The 20218-nt window shown below is 41.3% G+C and overlaps 1 protein-coding gene across 3 annotated transcripts in view; it reads left to right on the forward strand.

The window, feature by feature from the left end:
* The window catches only part of MAST2 (microtubule associated serine/threonine kinase 2), a 151928-nt gene that overhangs the window by 48704 nt on the left and 83006 nt on the right, over nt 1-20218 (forward strand). For all 3 annotated transcript variants that reach the window (XM_072343106.1, XM_072343107.1, XM_072343108.1), the window contains one exon: nt 15878-15909. In XM_072343106.1, the coding sequence (XP_072199207.1) occupies nt 15878-15909 (32 nt within the window). The remainder of the gene's footprint in view (nt 1-15877; nt 15910-20218) is intronic.

Below are 20218 nucleotides of genomic sequence, written 5' to 3' on the forward strand. Positions count from 1 at the left end.
CAAAAATCAAAGCAACAGTTTGGTATTTAGAGGTTATTCACTGCTACCACCGAGAATCAAGATGATGGAATGCTGCACTGTTGTTTGATAAAAATGGGTGTGGAAATTGTATGCTTAGCTGCTAAGATCAGGCAGCCTAAACCATGTGTGCTTGAAGTCAAATTACTGAGTAGCAGTCAAGTTCTTGGGCAAAAGGTACGAATTAAAATGAATAAGAAAAATCATAGGAACTACTAAATCATTTTATAATTCTGTGTGAGAGAAACACTTAAAGGGATTTACTCTAGGAATGTTTTTCTTGTCTTTTAATTGCTTCGCCAGAAAATTAAGATCCAGTTAAGTTCTGCTTCCCATTTCAGAATCCACGTTTGAGTCTTCAGAGTGTTTCTGTGGGCTATTTGCATTATCTTTTTACCTTCCAGGATGATTTATAAATTGGCTTCAAATGCATATTATGGAAGAAAGGTTGCAATAAGAGTTGAAGCTGATCATATGGATATACTGTCTTTTGAACGTTTCTGGAAGCAAATCTTATTTTGCTGCTTTAATATGTTTGAAGTCCAAATTAATCTTACACCTAGATTAGCATTACTGGGATGTGATAATGGATTAAGTGCTGATCTTTCTTGCCCCCTGTTTCATCAGCTGCTTTCTTCTGCAGGAGTGGTAATTGCTTTGGAATGGAAATCTTCAAATACTATTTTAGTTGATAAAGGTCTGTGCAATATCCATGCAGATACTCTTTTGAATTCAAAAGGATTTTTCTACTATTTATTTTGACATATGTTAAATAGCGTAAGAGAGATCAGGATGTGAATCATAATTCCTTAAAGAACTTGTGTAATAGCTATTTGAGCAGAAATAGAAAATCACATGGAGCTTTCATAATAATATGATTGCTAAGCAAGCACTAAAACATTCATCACACTTAAAACACCACAGGACTGACTATAAACAAAGTACAACTATCACAAGGAATCGGTAGCCAGTATTAGATCGAGATAGAAAAATACAGCCATTAATACTAATAACAGTAGAAGTGCTAGCACCACTAATGTGGGTAAGGTCTTCTATTTCTGATTCAGGTAGGGATTCATCCGTACTATTTTGATCTGGAAGATGAAAGGCATAGCTGCAAATCTGATGGAATTGCAACCTGAGAACAATTAGATACAGAAATCAGCTTTCAACATCAGATGAGTTCACCAAAGCAGGAGAGTGTTAACAAAGTTAATGAGTGTAATGTAAGGCTTATAGATGACATACAGCTGTGCATCTAGCTAGCTACTGCCTCTGAGCTGAGAGGCCGCTTTGTTTCTTGTCCTTACCTGATCCTTGCAATGGTTTGACTGCAGCCTCAATTACAGAAACAAGAAAGTTTGGGAATTAATTGAGAAATAAGACTGTTATTCTTCAATGACAATCTCAAGACAATGCAAAAAAAGTTCGTTTCAGTTTGTAAGGGCAGCCAATATTCCCTTTGTTTTATGGTGGTAACTTTGACTTGTGCGCAAAGCATTAGAACTTTACTGGCAGCAAAATATTCAATAAGGATACTACCTAAGCACCATTTGAACTTAAAACAGAGAAAACCGTAGCAGAAGACAACCAGCTATCAACAAGCAACATCAATTGACAAAGAATTGCTTTTTTCTAAATGTGTGGTTACCTTCTAATGCATAGCACATAACAAGCTGATACTAAAGGAATAGCCAAATATTGTATAGACTCTCTTTGTCTCCTGATGGCAAACAACATAGAATTTTTTTTTTCTGAAGTATATGAAGTTTTAATTTTTAGGAGTGCTACAAGATCCTGATTCTCTGAACATACATCCAACAGTCAGTGCTAGATGGTGTGAGATGATCCTTTCTCAGTTTATAAAGCTTCTGTCTTCAGAACTGAGCTGGTCATGAGCGATCTGCCACTCTTTGCATTGCATTGTTAATGGTAGAGATTAATCAACTGGTGTATTTCCAAAGTCTGTATCATAAATGTGTAAAAGTTTAATAATAACCAAGTTAAATATTTTCATTAATTGACATCAAGGTGCTCATCCTTTTTTCTTTTTTTCTTTTTCTTTTTTTTTTTAATAGTGAAAACCTTATAGTTTAGAGATGCAAAACCCCTAAAGGACCACTGACAGTAATAGCCAGTAGAATTAGAGTCAGATTAAAAGAAAACCTTTGGATTCTTGGTAGGCTCTTTCTTCTCCTGGAAATAGATCCTGATCCACAGCATTTTCTCCAGCAGTTTGTTTCCTAGTCCTGGAGTGCATCCATTTGTAAAGATGTGGTGCTCTACCTCCATCCATCCCAAATGACACATCCATGGCTGAAGAAGTATTTTAGCTGGGACATCAGTGTGTCAGCAGCAGACAGATCCTCCTGTAGTCTTCACTTGGTGAAAACTGGAGCTGGTACTCGTGCAGCTTTTCTCCCATAAGACGAGTTGTTGTGTATTGAGAGTGGAGCTGAAAAGCCAAGAAGGTTGTACGTAACTAGAGAGGGTTGACTGACGATGAGCCACAAAGCAAACAACAAAGCGTCCCGACAGAAAATGGCAACGGCAGTCGTAAAATCAGATAATAAAGTGATCCTACCATGAGGGCAAACAAGCAAAAAACAATTAATCCCCCCCAGAGAATCAGACTGAAGAGAAAACAAAAAATAAACAGGCTTAGTGCAGGGAAACACAGGCATATTGCAGTGGCCATGTTGCTACTGAAATATCCTGTCCTTAAGCAGATTAGGAAGATTCCTCTTGTACTAAGCTTTAACAATTTGCCTGCTAAATATATTGTGGGCTGTTTTGGAACGCCTCTGTAGATTGCATATCTAGAAAATACATTCCAGAAGCCTGTGGCTTTTTAAACCTTTTGTTTTCCAAAGAAAGAAGTCTGTTGTAAAAGAAAGTGTTTCAAATAATACAGGAATTTGCGTTTTCTCAGTGCATTGGAACAAGTGTGAACTTTCCATATATTTATAGGAAATGGAATTTCATTGTATGTGTATTGAGATTGTTCATGGTGTGTACACGCACAAGTGGATTAATGTGCATACTGTGTTCATTTGGGTATCTGTAGGACCATAGGGAGTGTAGATGCTTCATAATCTGGCCTGCAGTAGTTTCAGAAATGCAGTCAGCTGAAAATTATAAACTTTTAATTTCAGTTTCTAGCACTTTTATACGCACCCGTTTTATGAATCAGTTCTTGGGCCAGCATTGTCCTTTGTTCTGAACAGCCTTCTTTCCATGAGAATTTTCCTGTGATTTTACTCGGTGAATCCAAGAGTCTGTCATCACTTGCAGCCAAAGTCTCTTTTTGCTGAGATGTTGGCTGCCTGTGTTGGAAGGTTACTTTCTTTCTGTTGTATTGGAAACATTCCTGCTCTGAACATAGGAAGGCACAGCTTTGTACCCATGCTGTCGTGCTGCAGAGCTCTGAAGATACCTCTGTTCTTTTGGCTAGAAGGACAAATTATTTACTCTCTTTTAAAAACCTGCTCCTTAAATTTAGTGTGTGGAGTCCAGATGATAGTTTTGTCTCTTTTTTTCCCCCAAGTTTCCAGGCACAATTATGTATTACATAGGGAAATTAATTTTAAGCACAGTAGCACCATCTTAGTGAGGGGCCTGGGATGTGTCTGTGTGAATGGCATGGCCAGGACCAGGCATGGCATCATAGCAGCTGATTCGTTTCTGACTGAGCTAATGGCATTATAGTAATTTCCATATTAAGTTCCATCCTGTCCTTGATGCTGCCTATCAACTTATTTGCTTTTTATCCAGCCTCCAGCTGTACATTGTCATCAGTTGCAGCCTTTCAGTACTTAAAGGGAGCCTATAAACAGGAGGGGAGTCAACTCTTTGAATGGGTAGATAACAGCATGACAAGGGGAAATGGTTTTAGTTGAAGGAGGGAAGATATAGGTTGGAGTCAGGGGGAAGTTCTTTACTATGAGAGTGGTGAGATGCTGGAACAGCTGCCCGGAGAGGCTGTGGATGCCCCATTCCTGGAGGTGTTCAGTGCCAGGTTGGATGGGGCCCTAGGCAGCCTGGTCTAGTATTGAATGTGGAGATTGATGGCCCTTCCTGTGTTCGGACGGTTGGAGATTCATGATCCTCGAGGTCCCTTCCAACCCACATTGGCCATTCTGTGATTCCTTTGTTTTTGAAATTTGTGTTAGTTTGGCTTTATGTAGGAGTATGAGCACTTAGTGGTGTATATATCAGTTCTGGCATTGTGTTGACTCCTCACCTAATGAATTCCTCACAGTTTTAGAAATGTTTGCTCTTGTGCAGTATATACTAATGTACTGCGTGCTGGAATTAATGGTAAACACTGAAGTCTCATCTAACATTTTGCTATGAAAAAAAAAAAATCGATCACTTACCTCTAATATACATTTTTTTTGTTCTTAATGTGACATATCTTGCGCACTGAAAACATTACCCAGCTGTCTGCATGAGCCTGAGGGATGCTGGGAGTGCTTAACCTGCTCAGGGATAGAAGAGTTGGAGTAATTTTGTAATTCATACAGTGAACGGGAGAGTCAGCAAAAAGATCATCAAGCCCCACCACTAACCCGTGTCCTCAGTGCCATGTCCTCACATCTCCAAATGCCTTCAGGAATGGGGATTCCTCCTGCCCCGTGGCAGCCTATGCCAGTGCCTGACCACACTCTCTGTGAAGAAATTCTTGATGCCCAGTTTGAATCTCGCCTGGTACGAATGTTTGGAGGTATTACTCTATTTTTGCTTCATTAGCTTTATATCCTGTTCATTATCTCTTTATGACTGAATAGGCAGTGCAATGCTATTAACAAGACTCAAAGTATTTAATCTTAGAAGCAAGACATAATGCTGTTCATTAGGTATTTTGTGAATGATTCTCCGTAGTTTGTTTTATAGCATACATTCTGCTCTGTAGAATCAGCGTGCGTTGAAATGCTGTGTGCATCTGCATTTATTGTTAAACTTGGGTAGAAAGAGGCTTATAAATACTCGGTTAGAATTACTGGGAAAATTAAAATAAGATTGTATTCATCTATGATGCCTGTTGATTTTTAAGTAAGCTGTAATTGCAATGCAGGCAGAGTAGGCACAAACACTGGCTGGTTTCTGACAGCAAAGGGAGAGAGTATGATTTTGGTTGCTGAAATATCTCCAGCCCTGTGTTTACAAAGCAGAGCACTTTCACAGGGGCTCATCTCCTAGTGAGACAGAGTACACACTACATCAGACTATGATAGGTCCCATCCCTGTGAGCCATCTCAGTTTTTCTCCTGACCATCATATTATGATGAAAATAAACGATGGGCAGAAAAAAAGTCGGATTTGTTACTTAGGAAGATGGTGGAGAATTTGTAAAGTGGAAAAAAATCTTTGTAAATGTTGTAAATTTTATGTTACTTGTAACCTGCTTTTTTTGGTCACATAAGTGAGAAAAGACTCTTTAAGATGTTAAGTCAAGAATGCTACTTAGCATATATGTAAATCTGCAATAGCCCCAGAAACTGCACTAGGATTACTTTGGGGTTATTATAGATGATGCTTAAATCTCCCTGCTGCCAATCACCCATAATTTCTGGGCTAGACAGAGGTCTTGTTTCTGCTATTAGAATTCCAAATTCAGCAAATAAATTAGAAATAAACCTTCCGAATTCTTGATGTAGCATTCAATGGAATAAAATGACACGCTGAAAATACCGAGCTGAGTTTGGTGTAATCTTTTATTCTGAAGAAGAAGAAAAAATGGGGATCATCCTTGCTTTTCTTTGCTGTGCCTTTATTTTGTGAGAAATTACACAGTGAAAACATTCCAAGAGCTTTGAACCTGTTGCAGTCAGAAAATGGTGGAACTACTTTATCTGTGTCTAAGCTGTTTATAGAAATGAAACACACCAGTTAACAGAGCTAAATCTAGAGGTAAATTACTGAGCTGAATCCAGGTGTGCTTTTGTAGGCAATGAATGGTTTTACAGAATCGACCATGGCGGCTGAGAGAATGCGTTCATGTCTAAGGGTGGATTAAGGAGTTAAACACTAAAACAAAATAAACCAAGGTTTTTCATGATGGAGGAGGCAGTGTATGATACCGCTCTGTGTGCAGGTGGAAGGTTGCTGTTGGAAGGTGTTTCTTTGTAAGCTACTCGAGTTATTTCTTCACAGATGGTCGCTAAACTAAATGAGCTTTTCAGCTTTTCCTTTGCAGTTCAGTCCCTCTCAAACAAAAATACTAATACTTCAGTGAGTGTTCTTATTATATTAATAGCTATCATGGCAGTTAAGAATTTTAACAGCTACTACATATGCCTTTTATACAAAAAAATCCTCTAATGCTCCTGGTAAGAGCATCAAAACCATAACTTCTGCTCTGAGAAGCGCTACTGGATGGGGCTGATTGTAAGGGTGGGATGGGCAGATGGAAATTGCAACGAAACTGTTGAAAAACAGCTGTGAGCAAGCTTGCATAGAGATATAGCATGTGTTTTGTTGTTATTTATTTGTGATTGCACCATTCTGGTTCTTTGTTTTGCTCGTATTGAGGTTTAAGTGCTACTTTTTGTAGGTTGTGTGAGCTGTGTATGGGCTTTAGTTCTGGGTTCCAGTGCTTCCAAAGTATGTTAAAGGCATTCAGTTGAAAACAGTGTGTTAATGACTATTGAAATAAAGCCACTGTGTGCTCACAACCCAGAAGCCAACATGGGCTGAGTGCTGTGAGCATGTTTGGAATTGAACCTCCAGGTACGAACAGAGACACTGATTAGCGCGGCTGCTGTGTGATCTGTCTGCTTCAGGAATAGCCCCTTTCTCAGTCCTGCTCGGAGCAAAAGAATTGTTGAATGGCAAATTCTGATGAATGTGCAAGTCTTGTAAATTTCTTCTGTATTCATAGGTACAAAGTGGAATATTCCTTAAAATATGCCTTTGAAGCCAACACCTGGATGAACCAAAACCTTGCAGGTCCTTCCAAAGGGCTGGAAGGCGTGGAGGATGAAGAGATCTGAATGCTTTGTAGTGTGGAAGAGTAACGGCTGTGCAGGCAGTCCCAAATGCTTGAAAGTCTTTTCCTGATGATGAAGTCATTGTTTGTTCTAATTTGAAGTATTATAAAAGACAGAAGACAGAAGTTTTAGAGATTGATTACTGTCTTTTGTCTCCATATATTTTCAAGAGAATACATATTTATAATTTAAGTGCAACAGAGAGAAAATTCTGGCCAGGACATGTCCTTGTAATAGAATCAGCTGTTTCTGTCAGTCCATTACAGAGCACGCTAATCACCCATCAGAGCTAAAGTCATTAGGCACAGTCTGCAGTTTCTCAAATCTGTGCTTTGGGAGTGTGTCTGCATTTTACTTGTTCTGTAATTGGGGATGAATTTTCCTTTGCTCTGAAACAGATCTCTTGGCACCAAGGAAGCCCGAATTATCCAACTGTATTAAATGTGAGGTTGTTCAGAAATAAATCTGTGGAAGATCACATGCTTCTTCATATGAGAAATCACAGAGAGCAGGAAAACCTTAATTCACTTGACATTTGTGCAGTTTATGATACACCTGACGGACAGCCTGGATGTGGCTGATTAAAAATATGCCCAAGGATGAGGTCAGGTGGCGCCTGCGATTCCCAGCTCTACTGGCTTTCATTTCGAAAGCAATAGATGCTGCTTTCCCAAGATAGGCTCTGCCCCCTCCCAGCCCAAAACTGTCCTGCATACATCAGCATAAACCTTTCACCACGCTCAGTTTGATCTGTATGTTAATCTTGGGTTTGGCCTACCACTGCTTTGCAGTTTTGCATTCTATTTGCCACCAGCTTGTCACATGTGACCGTGGCAGAGAGCAGTGTTCCCATAAAATGAAGGTAGCCCAAGACTGTTGTTTTATAATGAGGATAAGGTTGGTGATTGTCACAGTTCCTCTAACTGATCAGATCTGAGGAGAACACATAATTGTCAGCTATTTCTAATTGTTATGGTGATTTAGATATTTCAGAGCAAGTAAAACACCTGCTTAAAAGCATGTGTGAAAGAGCTGGTGGGAGAGCTTGCTTCACTTTAATGTTTGTTTTTCACTGAAAATACTGTTTTCTAGAATGAATTCTAAGCAGGTAGCTGTAGAAATACTCTGTGTATTCACTCGGGTGAGTCACACCTTGTATTTCCAGGCCATCAATGTCTCCCTGTGCACATAATGTGACTACAGACTTTCTGTGGCTCTTTGCTTTTGCTGTAAATAGTATCTGGGAATGAAGCAGTAAAGCCCTTTCTTCTTTTACTTGTATGGAGGATTTAGGTTTCAGCTTGGCTATGATTTGAAGCCCAGTGCACGTGAACAGTATTGCACCGTTCTCTAATGAGGGCAGAAAGATGAATTCTGCTGGCTGTTCACAGAGATACGAATGTTGCTGGGCACCTGCTTGTTCCAGACTTTCATATGGTGCCCAGCACGTGGAGGTCCTCATAAAGCACAGGACTGTCTTTATTCCCTTCAAAACCAACCACCTTCCTCCTGTTCCTGCTGCCCTGCGGCTGCTGAGAAGCAGAGATTGCAGAGGGGTGAGCTGGAGTGCCTCGTGCAGATGAGCAAAGCAATGAGAAATTACATCTGCTTGTTCTCTAAATAATGTCCGCTCAGAGCAGATGTAATTAACTACTGAACTTAATGGATGCCTCGTGAGGTTACAGATGCTATCAGTCATAAACGGGATGAAGGCAAGGGAGCTTTATATGCTCGGAATCCCTTTTAGGGCTAATTACTAAATATCTTTAAAATTGATTGCTTATGCTTTCAATTTCTGAGAGTGTTCTTACATGATCTATGTGGAAGGGATGTGGTGCAGCTTTTGGCAGGGTGGGGGATGCCTGCAGTGTGGGGCTGTTTGAAGATCAGTACTGTTCCTCTGCCACGGGGCTTTTTCCCAGAGATCTGATATTAACAAACTTGGTCTTATTTCAGGGTCTGATACAGAAGTTCTTGGTGCCTAAATTACTTGAGAAATACATGGTTGCAAAGATCCCAGGGCAGTGGCATGGCCCCAGTCAGTAGGAGCTCAAGGAACTCTCGGCTGTCGGGTTTGGGTTTGGTGATGCTCTGCAGAGCCCAGAGTTGGACTTGGTGATCCTTGGGGGTCGCTTCCAACTCAGAATGTTCTTCAATTCTGTGTCAAATGTCTCAGCCTAACATGGAGGGAAAATGCCACAACTGACTTCATTCCTGCTTGTCTGCTTCTTAAATAGCACATGACCGGGGCCTTGGTGAGAGGCAAACCTGACGATAACAGGGACCCTTCTGGCTGTCATGAGATGCCTGATGATGATGCTAACGTTGAGCTGACAGTGAACCTTTTTGGGCCCAGCTTCACTATCGGAGTTCTCTCAAGCTACATATTTCAATGTAATTGTCTTTGTAACCTCTGATCCTTGCTCCATGCTTACATTACCAATGCACTGAATGGATTTGATCTGGTGAGCAGCCCTAGTTGTTTTAACATGAGATACCCGTGGTTTTACAGAGCTTCTATGCAAGGTAACTCATGTGAGTGCTGGGCTCGAGTACTCAGCTATAAACTGAACAGAAGATACTTGATGATTTTTGTAAGTAAAACGAGTGGACAGGTAGCCTTGAAGCCGACCGTCAGTTCTTTTAGAAACAGCCTTTTAAGGAGTAGGTGTGTGTACTGTAGGAATGACAACTGACTTAATCACAGATTAATATTAGTACGAGCCAACAAGAGAGGGAATAAAATGGGGTTTGTTTATTTGTAATGCTCTTGGCATTCTTAGCAGCTGTGACCGTTTCCTTGCGGTCGCTGCATGCCCAGTCTTGAAGGAATTTTTGGTGCAAGTCAAGACAGCTTTACAGAGCAGCGTCTAACAATAGTGAGCTGCTGTGTGTCTCTGGGATGACGCTCCTTTCTGCATTTTCCAAAGTTTTGCACAGCGTGACCTTCTGACTTAAATTTCTCAGGCTGGTGTGGCCTGGCTGGGTTGTGAATGTCGCTCCTGTTATTTGGGTGGCAGTTAGAGCTGGGCGGCCTGCTCTGCACACAGCCTGGATCAGTAATCTGCTTTGTGGCCTTGTATAGCTAGAATTAGGTAATGAGAAAGATTAATGAGCTGTCTAAGCTGTGCGCGTTATTCCTCTCAGTATTCCTCACCCTCAGGCTAATCTGTGCAGAAATATAATGTAGGTAATAAAGATTTGGAGTTGGTTAAGTAGGTTAGTTCTCAGATTTTAAGCTGTAGCCTGCCTTTTATTTACAGAAGATTACCATGCGTCTTGGCTTGTATGTAGTTGGTCCATACATTTGGACAGCTACTTCGTTTTGGAAGTCAGTTATCTGACAGCCCGCTGAAGCTGTTGTGTTTTATATATTGACTGTTATGAGAGCAAGTCTTTTCTGCTGCTTTTTCCGTGCTTCTGCGCCACATCTACAACTCTTGGGGCTGCAATGTGTAAGCTGTAATCTTCAAATGAAGGTATATCTGTGGTCTTTTATGTGCTACATATTAAAAGTAAGTTTGGCAAATGTATTTGGAGAGAGCTGCTGCCATACAATGGCTCTTTTTTCCTTTTTTTTGTTAGCCTTGGGGAAGACAATCAAGCTGATGGTAAATTAGTGCGCTGACATCCGGGATTGAACAGCTGAGTTACTGTACCTGCTCTTCTTAATGTGACCGGGGTTCTCAGGGGTTGGCTTTAATTTTCAGAAAGCATTCACTGTTTAACCTCAACTGAAAAGCTTGGGATCAAATATGAAGGTAGCTATTTTCTTTACTGTGAAAGAAAGGCTGCTGCTTTACTGATAGTATGAAATTAGACTGACCCTGAGCTCCTAGTCCCGAATAAGAGATAGGAATGAACGCTGTGGAGGAAATGAGACTTGGAGAATTGCAAGTCATTCACCATTCTGTTAGCAAGCCTTGGCTGTGAGTGCCCACGCTGCACATAACCCACAGCTCGGCTGCAGCTGCTGTGGGCCTGGCTCAGGCTGCTCACTGCTCAGCCACTTGGGAACGTGGTTTGCATACATTGTTCGTGTTGTCATCTGTCTGTCCAAGGTATGATGTCTGGCTTCGGTTGCATTTTCTGACGTGAGTAGGTTTGGTTGGGCCCATGGTGCGCTGCATCACATTGTACTGTGGGCTTCAAAACATGATGTGGTGTAGGTAACATGGAGTTCTCACTCCAGCTCACATAAAAAAACACACAGATGCTTATCGATCTGTACGGTCAGATAGAAATACACATACATATAGGAATACTTTTAAAGTCTGTCTATGTATCTGTATGACATGCACATTTATGGAAGTGGAGCCCACTCAGAATATTCTGTGAAAAGTGGAAATTCTCAGTGGTTTTGAGATGTATTCTGTGATTACTTGAGGTCAAATCACCAGTAGCCTTAGTCTTATGACGAGCCCAGAGGTTAAGTGGTACAAAAGGTTAGTGGGCAACTTCCAGAGCCATATATTGTTGAGAGGTTAATGTGCAGATGTGGCCCAGATCCTTCACTTTGCCTGCAAAGGGGGAACTTTATGTTGCCCAGGCGGAAGGAAGGGCTCATGGGGGACGAGGAAATAATAGGCTGTGATTGAGAATTTTGTTTGAAGTTGAAAGGGCTTTAAGCTTTATTTTCTTCATTGCCATTATTTGAAATAAACCCAAGGTTGGTTTTGTTTTGTTTTTTGTTTTTTTTTTTTTCCCCAGAAGAGTGCAAAAAGGCCAGAGGATGCTAGAAACATCAAATGCATCATTGGCTGATTCTTGACCCATTGGTTTCGAGACTGATATAAACTGTTTATTTAGAGAAATGGGGTCATCTGTCAGCACAACAGCTGTCTTTTTTTTTTTTCCTCTCCCCACCGTTGTTTCTATACGTTAGTACACTTTGCAAGGGATGTTTCTACAGACAGGTAACTTCTGCTGAGGCAGGGAACTTATCCAAAGAAAGCGTTTTGCTTGCTTTGGGTGTGCAGGGTATTTAGGATAGCATCAGGTGTACCACGAACCATTGTAGTGCCGTGCATGTGGTCCTGAAGGATCTGGCACCCACAGCCATGAAGGTGAGAGTTCTTAGGGAGGGCACTTTGGGGAACAGAACCACTGGGTTTGGCAGTTCAGGACGTGTGCGGTTGATTGCGGGTATAAATCCCGTATGGTGCTGAGTCAGGTCTGGGAATGAAGCTCGGTGTCCTCCCTGTGTTCTGAATGACAGTAGAGAGTGTCTGGGCATTTGTTTCCTGTATTTTAAGCATCACTGTAGTTAAGCAGATGATGTAGCCATAAGATTCTGAATTTAGTTTCTAAGAAGACAGTATATGATATGAAATAGTATCTGCAGTGTGTTCCATAGGCTGATCTGGCGTTTGGTACAGACATGGTTTGTGTTGCTGTTTAAAATTCTTTGCTGATGAGTTTGGCAAACAATTTCAGATGTAATCGTTACCTGAGAGAGAAATTGAGAAGTATTGTTTTAATAACCATTTACAATGATATGGTGAAAAGAAGGAAATTCTTTTTCTTTGCTGATTCTGATAGGAAAAAGAGCAGTTTAATGTGGGGTGGGTGGTGGTTTGTGTTTTTTATTAATCACCATGAAAAATTCTTTTCTGTTAATCTGATGGATGGATTACAGTTTGTCCTTGCCTGGCCAGGTTGTATTTTCCATCAGAACTGGAGATTCTAAACCTCATTATATCATTTCTGTAATGCAAATGGTTATGTATAGAAAGAGATTTAATTAATCCCCTGCTGGTCGGTAGATACCCTAAAGCAAATGTAGTCAGCAAAGGAAAAAAAAATTAAAACATGAGTGCATGGTACCAGGTCAGCGAGTGTCAGTGGAATTTCATCATCTGTGAAATATTAACTTATTAACTGAAACGTATTTACTGGTATAGCTGTAAAAATATTTGTCTATTGTCCCAACTGGAATGACAGTGAGCTGCCGTGCAGGAAGCCAAGGTCAGAGGCAATCTCAGGAATCACGCCGGCTGCTCTGGCAAAAGTGTGAGGCATCCTGAAGGCAGCCGTGGTTCTCCCTTTAATTTGAAAGGGCTGCATTTAAACTGCCATCAGTGCAGCTCCAGCATCCAGCTTTGCCTGTGGGTTTGTGCCATATGTGCGGCTCCATATTCAAGGGCAAATTACAGGATTGAGATAAAGCGACAATTCTGAGTGATGGGCTCCTGTTCTCTTCACACTTTTATAACATATCAGTTTAAAAGATGCGGGTTGTCACATAGGTCAATGAACAAATAGACTTTATTTCCATTCCATGTAGTGTGCATATATGCATGCAGAAAGATAGCACTCTTTCTGTTCCGTGAAACAATTATGTTTTATGGCAATTTCTGTATACGAGAGATCACTGTGGAATACGTTTTCAGTATGTATGTAGAAAACCATATATTGTGTAAACCAAAAATTATGCCTATAATTACCAATATATTTTCTGTTTTGACTTCCTTGCTGCCTGAAAAATGATGGGGATCTGGTTCTGTTATGAGATCAGAACTGTAGCGTGTTGTTAGGGCGTGATTTTGTGTCTGCATTATTGGAGATGATAAGATAGAGGGAAACAAATATAAGGCACTCCTTTGAAGAAGGGGCTCAGAACCAGCTTTAATAATGCTCGGATGCTGTATTTCTTTCCCCAAATTCATTTCTTCACTTCTTGTCTGCAAACCTGCTGCTGCTTTTGTCATGTGGAGCTCAGGCTGCACGTTTAATAACTGTGCCTTGAAACATGGATCTGATACAAAAGATTAACTTCCAGAGCAGTCTGTTGCTGCCGTTTGTGTACTGCAGGATTTGGTTCACTTCTTTTTTTGTGACGTGGGATCTGTGTAAGAGGTTCTTTGTTTCCACTACCAGAATTTCCTTGTGAATAACGTGCAGCAGTCATTTAAAATATGCAACGCGTAGTGTTAGCCAAATATAAACTGTAGGTCTCTGTGTGGGGGGGATGTGCTGTTGCCCTACAGAGCGGCTGGCAGGGAGGCTGGCTGTGGGATAGTGGTGGTGTCTGCAGGGATGGGCAGCAGAAGTGCTGGGGAAGACAGGTGTGCCTTGGGAAGAGGCCTTCTGAAATCCTGAGCGTCCTCATTGGAAAAGCGGTCAGTGTGAAAATAGCACTTCTGCAGGAAGGGTTACAGCTGCACCCTGTAAATAGTGCTTCAGACCAAGCAGTTGCAGCTGAGCACTCTACTAGGAGTTATCTTAACTCTTTAAATGTGATTTGTTTTCCAAGGGTGGGTGGATGTGTAATGGCACACTCAGCTATAGAGTGGATGGGAGCCAGTCAAATCACACCTCCATCTTTTAGTATCTGAAACATTTAGTCTGCACAATAACACTGATTCTGAGCAGTTTCCACTTTCAGAGTGCACTTAGGAAATGCTGCTGGACTTCTCTGTTATGTTTCACATAGTTATTTAATCAGCATTTTTGTTGTGCTGCTGCATGTTTGAAATTGTGCTGTCATTTGTAGAACCCGCTCTCAGTGGGTCCCGCTGCAGCACAAAACTCCTAAGCCAGCATAAACTCCAGCTGAGTGTCCACCCTGTGACCACATCCCCACTCAGGTATTTACTGGCACTGCGTCCCTTAGAGGTCTGCAGCTTTCCTTGGTTGGGAGTGTCCTGAGATGGGCATCAGTTCTGACTGCTGTCCTCTCCCTCCTTGCTTCCATCCCCAGCCATTTTGTGTTGCCTTTTTCTTTGAGATGGAACTTCTTTAGGTGACTCCAAAGAGGCAGAGCTGCTTCTGCTGCTCGCTGCTATCTCCAGTGGCCACACCACTGCTGGGTTAACTGGAAGCCTATTGGAAGCCCACAGCCATGTCAGGGCTGAAAAAGATCACTGCATGGACGGGGCAACAAACAGTTGAGCTGCACTGAGATGTCATCTGCTTGTATGTTTTCTTCTTTATTTGGAAACTCGGCTGATGACAGATTTCAAAAGATGATTTCATGAACAATGCTCAAATCCTTCTTTTAACCTTGGGTGTGTTTGATCCTGAAATAGCTACAGTGTAGGAAGCATTGAGGCTTTCATCATGTGAGTAAAACAAGTGTCCAGCAGAGGAAAGGGAAAGGAAAAGGTTTGGCTGCTCCTAGGACTGGATCGTGATTCCTGTAGGTTTGTCTCTGTGGCAGAATCTCAATGATGAGAAGTGTTAGAGCTTTTCTGCAGCCCTCGTGCCTGGAGCAAGGCAATGTGTGAGCCTCATTTGGATGTCTCCAGGGATGGGGCATCCACCACCTCTTGGCAACCTGTGCCAGTGTATTTGTATGTCTGTGTATGCATATACGTTACACACAAACCTGGAGCAGTGTGAGGTATATAATAATTACACCTTATCCTCTTACCCACTTGCATTGGCAAAGAGCATTCATTGCTATGCAGACTTCACAGTTGGAAGCTTTTAATTCTTTCTAATAAATGAGAGTAGACGAAATACCTTTTTAGAATATAAAACATACAACCTGTTATAGATGCTCACAATTTATTATCTCACACACTTGAAATGTTTTGATTAGATCTTGACAAGTTTGTCTGATGGCAGGAATTTATTCCTCGATGCTGGGAGCTGTCAGCTTTGCGAGAATTCACACGTGAAATCTGCTCAGTGCTGCGAAGCCGTAATAAATTCCAAACTTTAGAGAACTCTTACTTGCAAATAATAAATGTATTTGTGTTTTCACTTTTGAGCTCCAGCAGCTGCAATGCTCCCCAGAGCTCGGCTGGCTGCTGCCACCTGGCGGCCCTGACCCTTAGGGGCTGCTCTGCTGCTGAGAATTAGGTGAGGAATACAGAAACAAGTGAAATTAACTCTACTTTTTAATTCTGTTTGTTTTCCAGAAGGAGCTCAGTCTCCCCAGAAGAGGAAGCTTGTAAGTAGAACTATTCTTTATTCTTTATGTGGTTTGATTTGAACGTGTGTAGCAGTTCAGTTGATGAAGCCATAAAGATAGGCAGATCTCCTGTTTTCTATGTCAGTGTTTTCAAGAATCTGTCATGCACTTGGAAGCAGCCAGCTTACATTTCTCTGAGGTTCAACCTCTATTCATTTCCTTATATGTAGTAGGAAGGTTAGCAGTAGTGTAGGCTTACTGCTAATTATCAGCTTCAGCTGATCCTCCCATGGAAGGAGCGGCAGTGTTGAGTGTTACTTGCTGTGACATCCCCAGAACGATTCGGCCGCCATCTCTGGTTATTGATGTGCTATGGACTGCTTTGATGACTGCTCCTCAGTCTGTGCTGGCAGAAATCTCTGTGCACAGATACTGTGCAGTCAGGTGCATGCAGAGCATTCAGTGTCACAGAGATATTCCAACCAAGCAGCGGATGTCGGGATAAGCAGGCTTCTAAAATTAAGTATAAACAAGTAGCAGACTTCTAGTACTGTGATGTTTAAAAAATGTTAGCGAATTAGCAGTTACAGTAAGTGCATTTAGCTTCTACTATGCTTACAGTTTTACTATGCAAGAGATGGCACTATTGATTGCATTGTATAAAAGGGAAAGCATGTGAACTGGCTGCTGCTGCACTGTGATTTGAAATGGCTTCCCAAAGCTTGTATGCCACATACATGAAGCTCACAAAAGCACATAACCTTTTTTCCTCAGGTTTTACTGAGAAATAACATTCAACCATTTAATACAAGCTCTCTCCTTTGTATAAGAGGTGGTGTTTGGAAGATGCTGTGTAGTGCCTGAACAATGTAGTGAATCAAAAGGCTTTTTTTTTTTTTATATGGGGTATGATCAAAACTTTTTATTTAGTTCACATGACAGCGATCAAGCACTCAAACAGTCACGTAAATAAGAATGTGAAATGGTTCTTCTTTTTAGCTGTTTGGCCAGCACGCCTTGAAGGCAAGCTTGGCTATATTTGCTGGATGTGCTGGAAGTGGTGCTGATGAGTCGGAGATTGTGAAGGTTCTTTGAACATTTGGTGGAACAGAGAATTACCAGTAGGGTTTTTGTTTGTTTGTTTAACACAACATTATTTTTGTAACAAAAAATGTGAAGTTGCAATGGAGGATGCCAGAGAATTTCCCTTCCTTCAAGTGTGGAGATGGGTATGGCACACAACTGTTCATACGTTTACATTTGAAATACTTGAGATACAAATGAAATCCTTCAAGCGTGTAATGTTTTGTTGGATTGTGATTAAATGACTGTTTTATTTCTACACTGATTGAGCACCTTCAGCTTTTATTACTCGATCCCTTAGTTTTCTGCCATCATAGCAATCTATGTTAAGACAACCCAGGTAATAAATTCAAAGCATAAACTTGCAGCTACTGGTGAGACTAAAGCCTGGGAGGAATTGAAACATGTTCAGTTAGTTGCATTTGCTGCTCAGTTGATTACTTCTGTTTTCTGGAATTCCAGATTTTGTTGTCAGTTCTACCAAATGAATTCTCTTTCCTTGAGAAGTGTGTTTAAGAACTCAGTGGTGCATTATGGCTTATGTGTATTTGTGTTGATGCCATATTGATAAGCATATGGGATCACTGAAGAAGGTACTGTGGAGCTGAGGCATCTGATTTGGATATCCCAGTATCAGAGTGCTTACTTGATGTAAAGTTCAATAAAATAATAATCCACTGTTAGTCTTTAAATCAGGAATTAGAGAAGTTTTTTATCAAGAAGGGCAATAATAATGATGCGTGTGTGTTTATATGAAGTATATATGTTATAGATCTATTTAATCATCTTGTCAAAAGGAGTGCCCTAAGAATGTGCCCTGAGATATGTATTGTAGGCTTTTCTAAGTTCTTCTGGAGGCTTTTCTTCTACCTGCATCACCTTACCAGTGAACACCATATGCAAAAACAAATGTATTCTGAGGAGGCATTGTACTGTAGCTAAGGAGTAGGGATGGTTATGGATGTAGCGAGGCCCGGAGTCACTGGCTGTCATTCACTGACTTTTGTTTGCTGGCAGGAGGGAAGCAGGAATTGACAGATGGATGCAGCCTCTGGCTCGGAGCCAGGAATCCTCAAGAGGTTCATCCATTTTCTGCACAAACTCCAGCCTTTGTTGCAGTTTGGGGTCAATCGTGTTATATAGAAATATGTAGCCACTCAGCATTTTCTCTGCTAGTCAGGAGGCTGGGGTACATTAACTGCTGTAAAACAATCGTTTCGTGGCAGCTAGTCATTATTTGCCAGCAAGCTGGAGGTAAAAGGAAGACTTGATTATTCACAGAATGGCTGAGGTGAGAAGGCACCTCTGGGATCACGTGGCCCAACCCCTGCTCCAGCAGCAGTACCGATAGCAGTGTGCCCAGGCCCATGGCCAGGCAGCTTCTGGAGGTCTCTGGGGATGGAGATTCAACAGCCTCTCTGGGCAGCAGTGAAGTGCTTCCTCCTGTGGTCCACTTTGTGCTTCCTAGGTCGTTGTGTTGGTTGACTGTTAAGTCAGAAAGGTTTTAGACTGAAATAGTGAGATTACTTGTCATTGCTGAATGAAGAAGGGAGAGCCCTTTCTGACAGCACTTCTAACTTAGTCGTTATCTGACTCATTGCTTCATATTTGCCTGAGTCTGTATTATTTAGTCTATTTTTGTGCAGGAACTGACTGTAAGCATGAACAACTGTTGCTTCCCTTCCTTGTGCTGAGGAAAAGAAGTGGGGTTAGATGTCTCAGTACTGAGAGCTTGAGGAATTTTGCCACCTAAAGGTCTTGTGTAGAAGCTGAACTAAAGGAGTGGTAGAATGGAGCCTGAGAAATCTGTTATCAGCTCTTCTTCTGTATCAGTAGAAGGGAACACAAGCTCACCATAATGGTTTTGCCCTTGGAGGTCTTGCGGTCTAATCTTAAATAGAAGGTGAGAAGGCACCTGAAACAGGTGGGGGAGTTGTGCACAGGGCATCACTAAGAGCGACTCAATTATTGAGATACCATTTTGTTGTCATTGTGCTTGAAGTCCTTGTGCTCCTATGGAGGGTTCAGTTCAATACACTAAAAGAAATTTCACTCAGCTGAGTTGCATGTTGTAAAGAGGTTGAGTTAATACAAGTATTAATAGAGGTATGAGTAGTGGCTTTCTGTCTCTAGTGTGGCTCAATAATCAGAGTTCAAAGTTTTCCTTGAATAAATTATGCACATAAATGTATTGGATATGTTTTTCTCATATTTTGTTCACAAAAATAATTACCATTCATGAATATTTTCTTTAATATCAAACAGCAAATGACGAGTGATAGATCCAAACTTTGATCTCCTTCCTATTAGTGGAAGTGGTTTAATTACTCGGGGCCGTTACCCTGTTCTCTCCTTTTGGTGCCTCAGAGATTGTTTTTGTGCTGCTGCCTTCAGCTTCCAGGTGCTTTTGATGCGCACCTGCATGTAAAGTGCACCAGGGATGCTCCAGGCCTGGAAGGACAGAGGCTCGTGTCTGTGTGTGTAACACAACACGTGGTGACTGTGGGTGTTCACTGTCTGCTTACATTGCTGCCTCGGCTGCCCAGCAGTCACTGGATCTGGCTGGGGATGCGTTGGGGCCACCCAGTTTCCTATTCGCTGTCCCACTGTTAATGAATGCAGTTGTTCATAACACAAACTTTATTGACAGGGTTAAGTTTTTTTATGAACTCCCCATGTTTTTTTGGGCAGTTGACCAGCTTGGATTGCTGTATTTTTGTGATGTCTAAAGGTAATGTTTTATAGAAAGAAAATACCCCCAAAATTCCCAAATTCCATCTAACTATGAACAGGGTAATTTCCTCAGCAAACTAGATTTGCAACACCAGCTTTTAATTTCAGATGCAAATGTTGGTACTAATTCTTTCCTGCTGTCAGACATCTGTACCAAATATACCTTTATAGTGCGTGTCTGGGGGAGAATGAGCCTGGAAACATAAGAAACATTAAAAATAATGATTACCCAGAGTGTATTCAGTAAAAACAGGTTTGTTTTTTTAACCCCCAAAATAGCATATTTTCATGGCTGTAGAGATTTCTGTGTCATCAAAGACCAAATGCTGGCCTTCTTGTGTAAGATTAATTACAGTTAGGTACTGGGAGGGGGGGGGGAACACAACAATAAAAGATCTGAATAATTCAGGTATTACCAACTGCTGTTGTGATGGTGGTAGGTGCTGACAGGAGGTACTATGAACTGTACGTCTGTCTGTCTGTATGAAATATGGTGAGCAAGATAATAGTGTATGATAAAGACACGTGCCAG

Source organism: Excalfactoria chinensis, chromosome 8, assembly GCF_039878825.1.
Source record: "Excalfactoria chinensis isolate bCotChi1 chromosome 8, bCotChi1.hap2, whole genome shotgun sequence".
Classification (NCBI taxonomy): Eukaryota; Metazoa; Chordata; class Aves; order Galliformes; family Phasianidae; genus Excalfactoria; species Excalfactoria chinensis.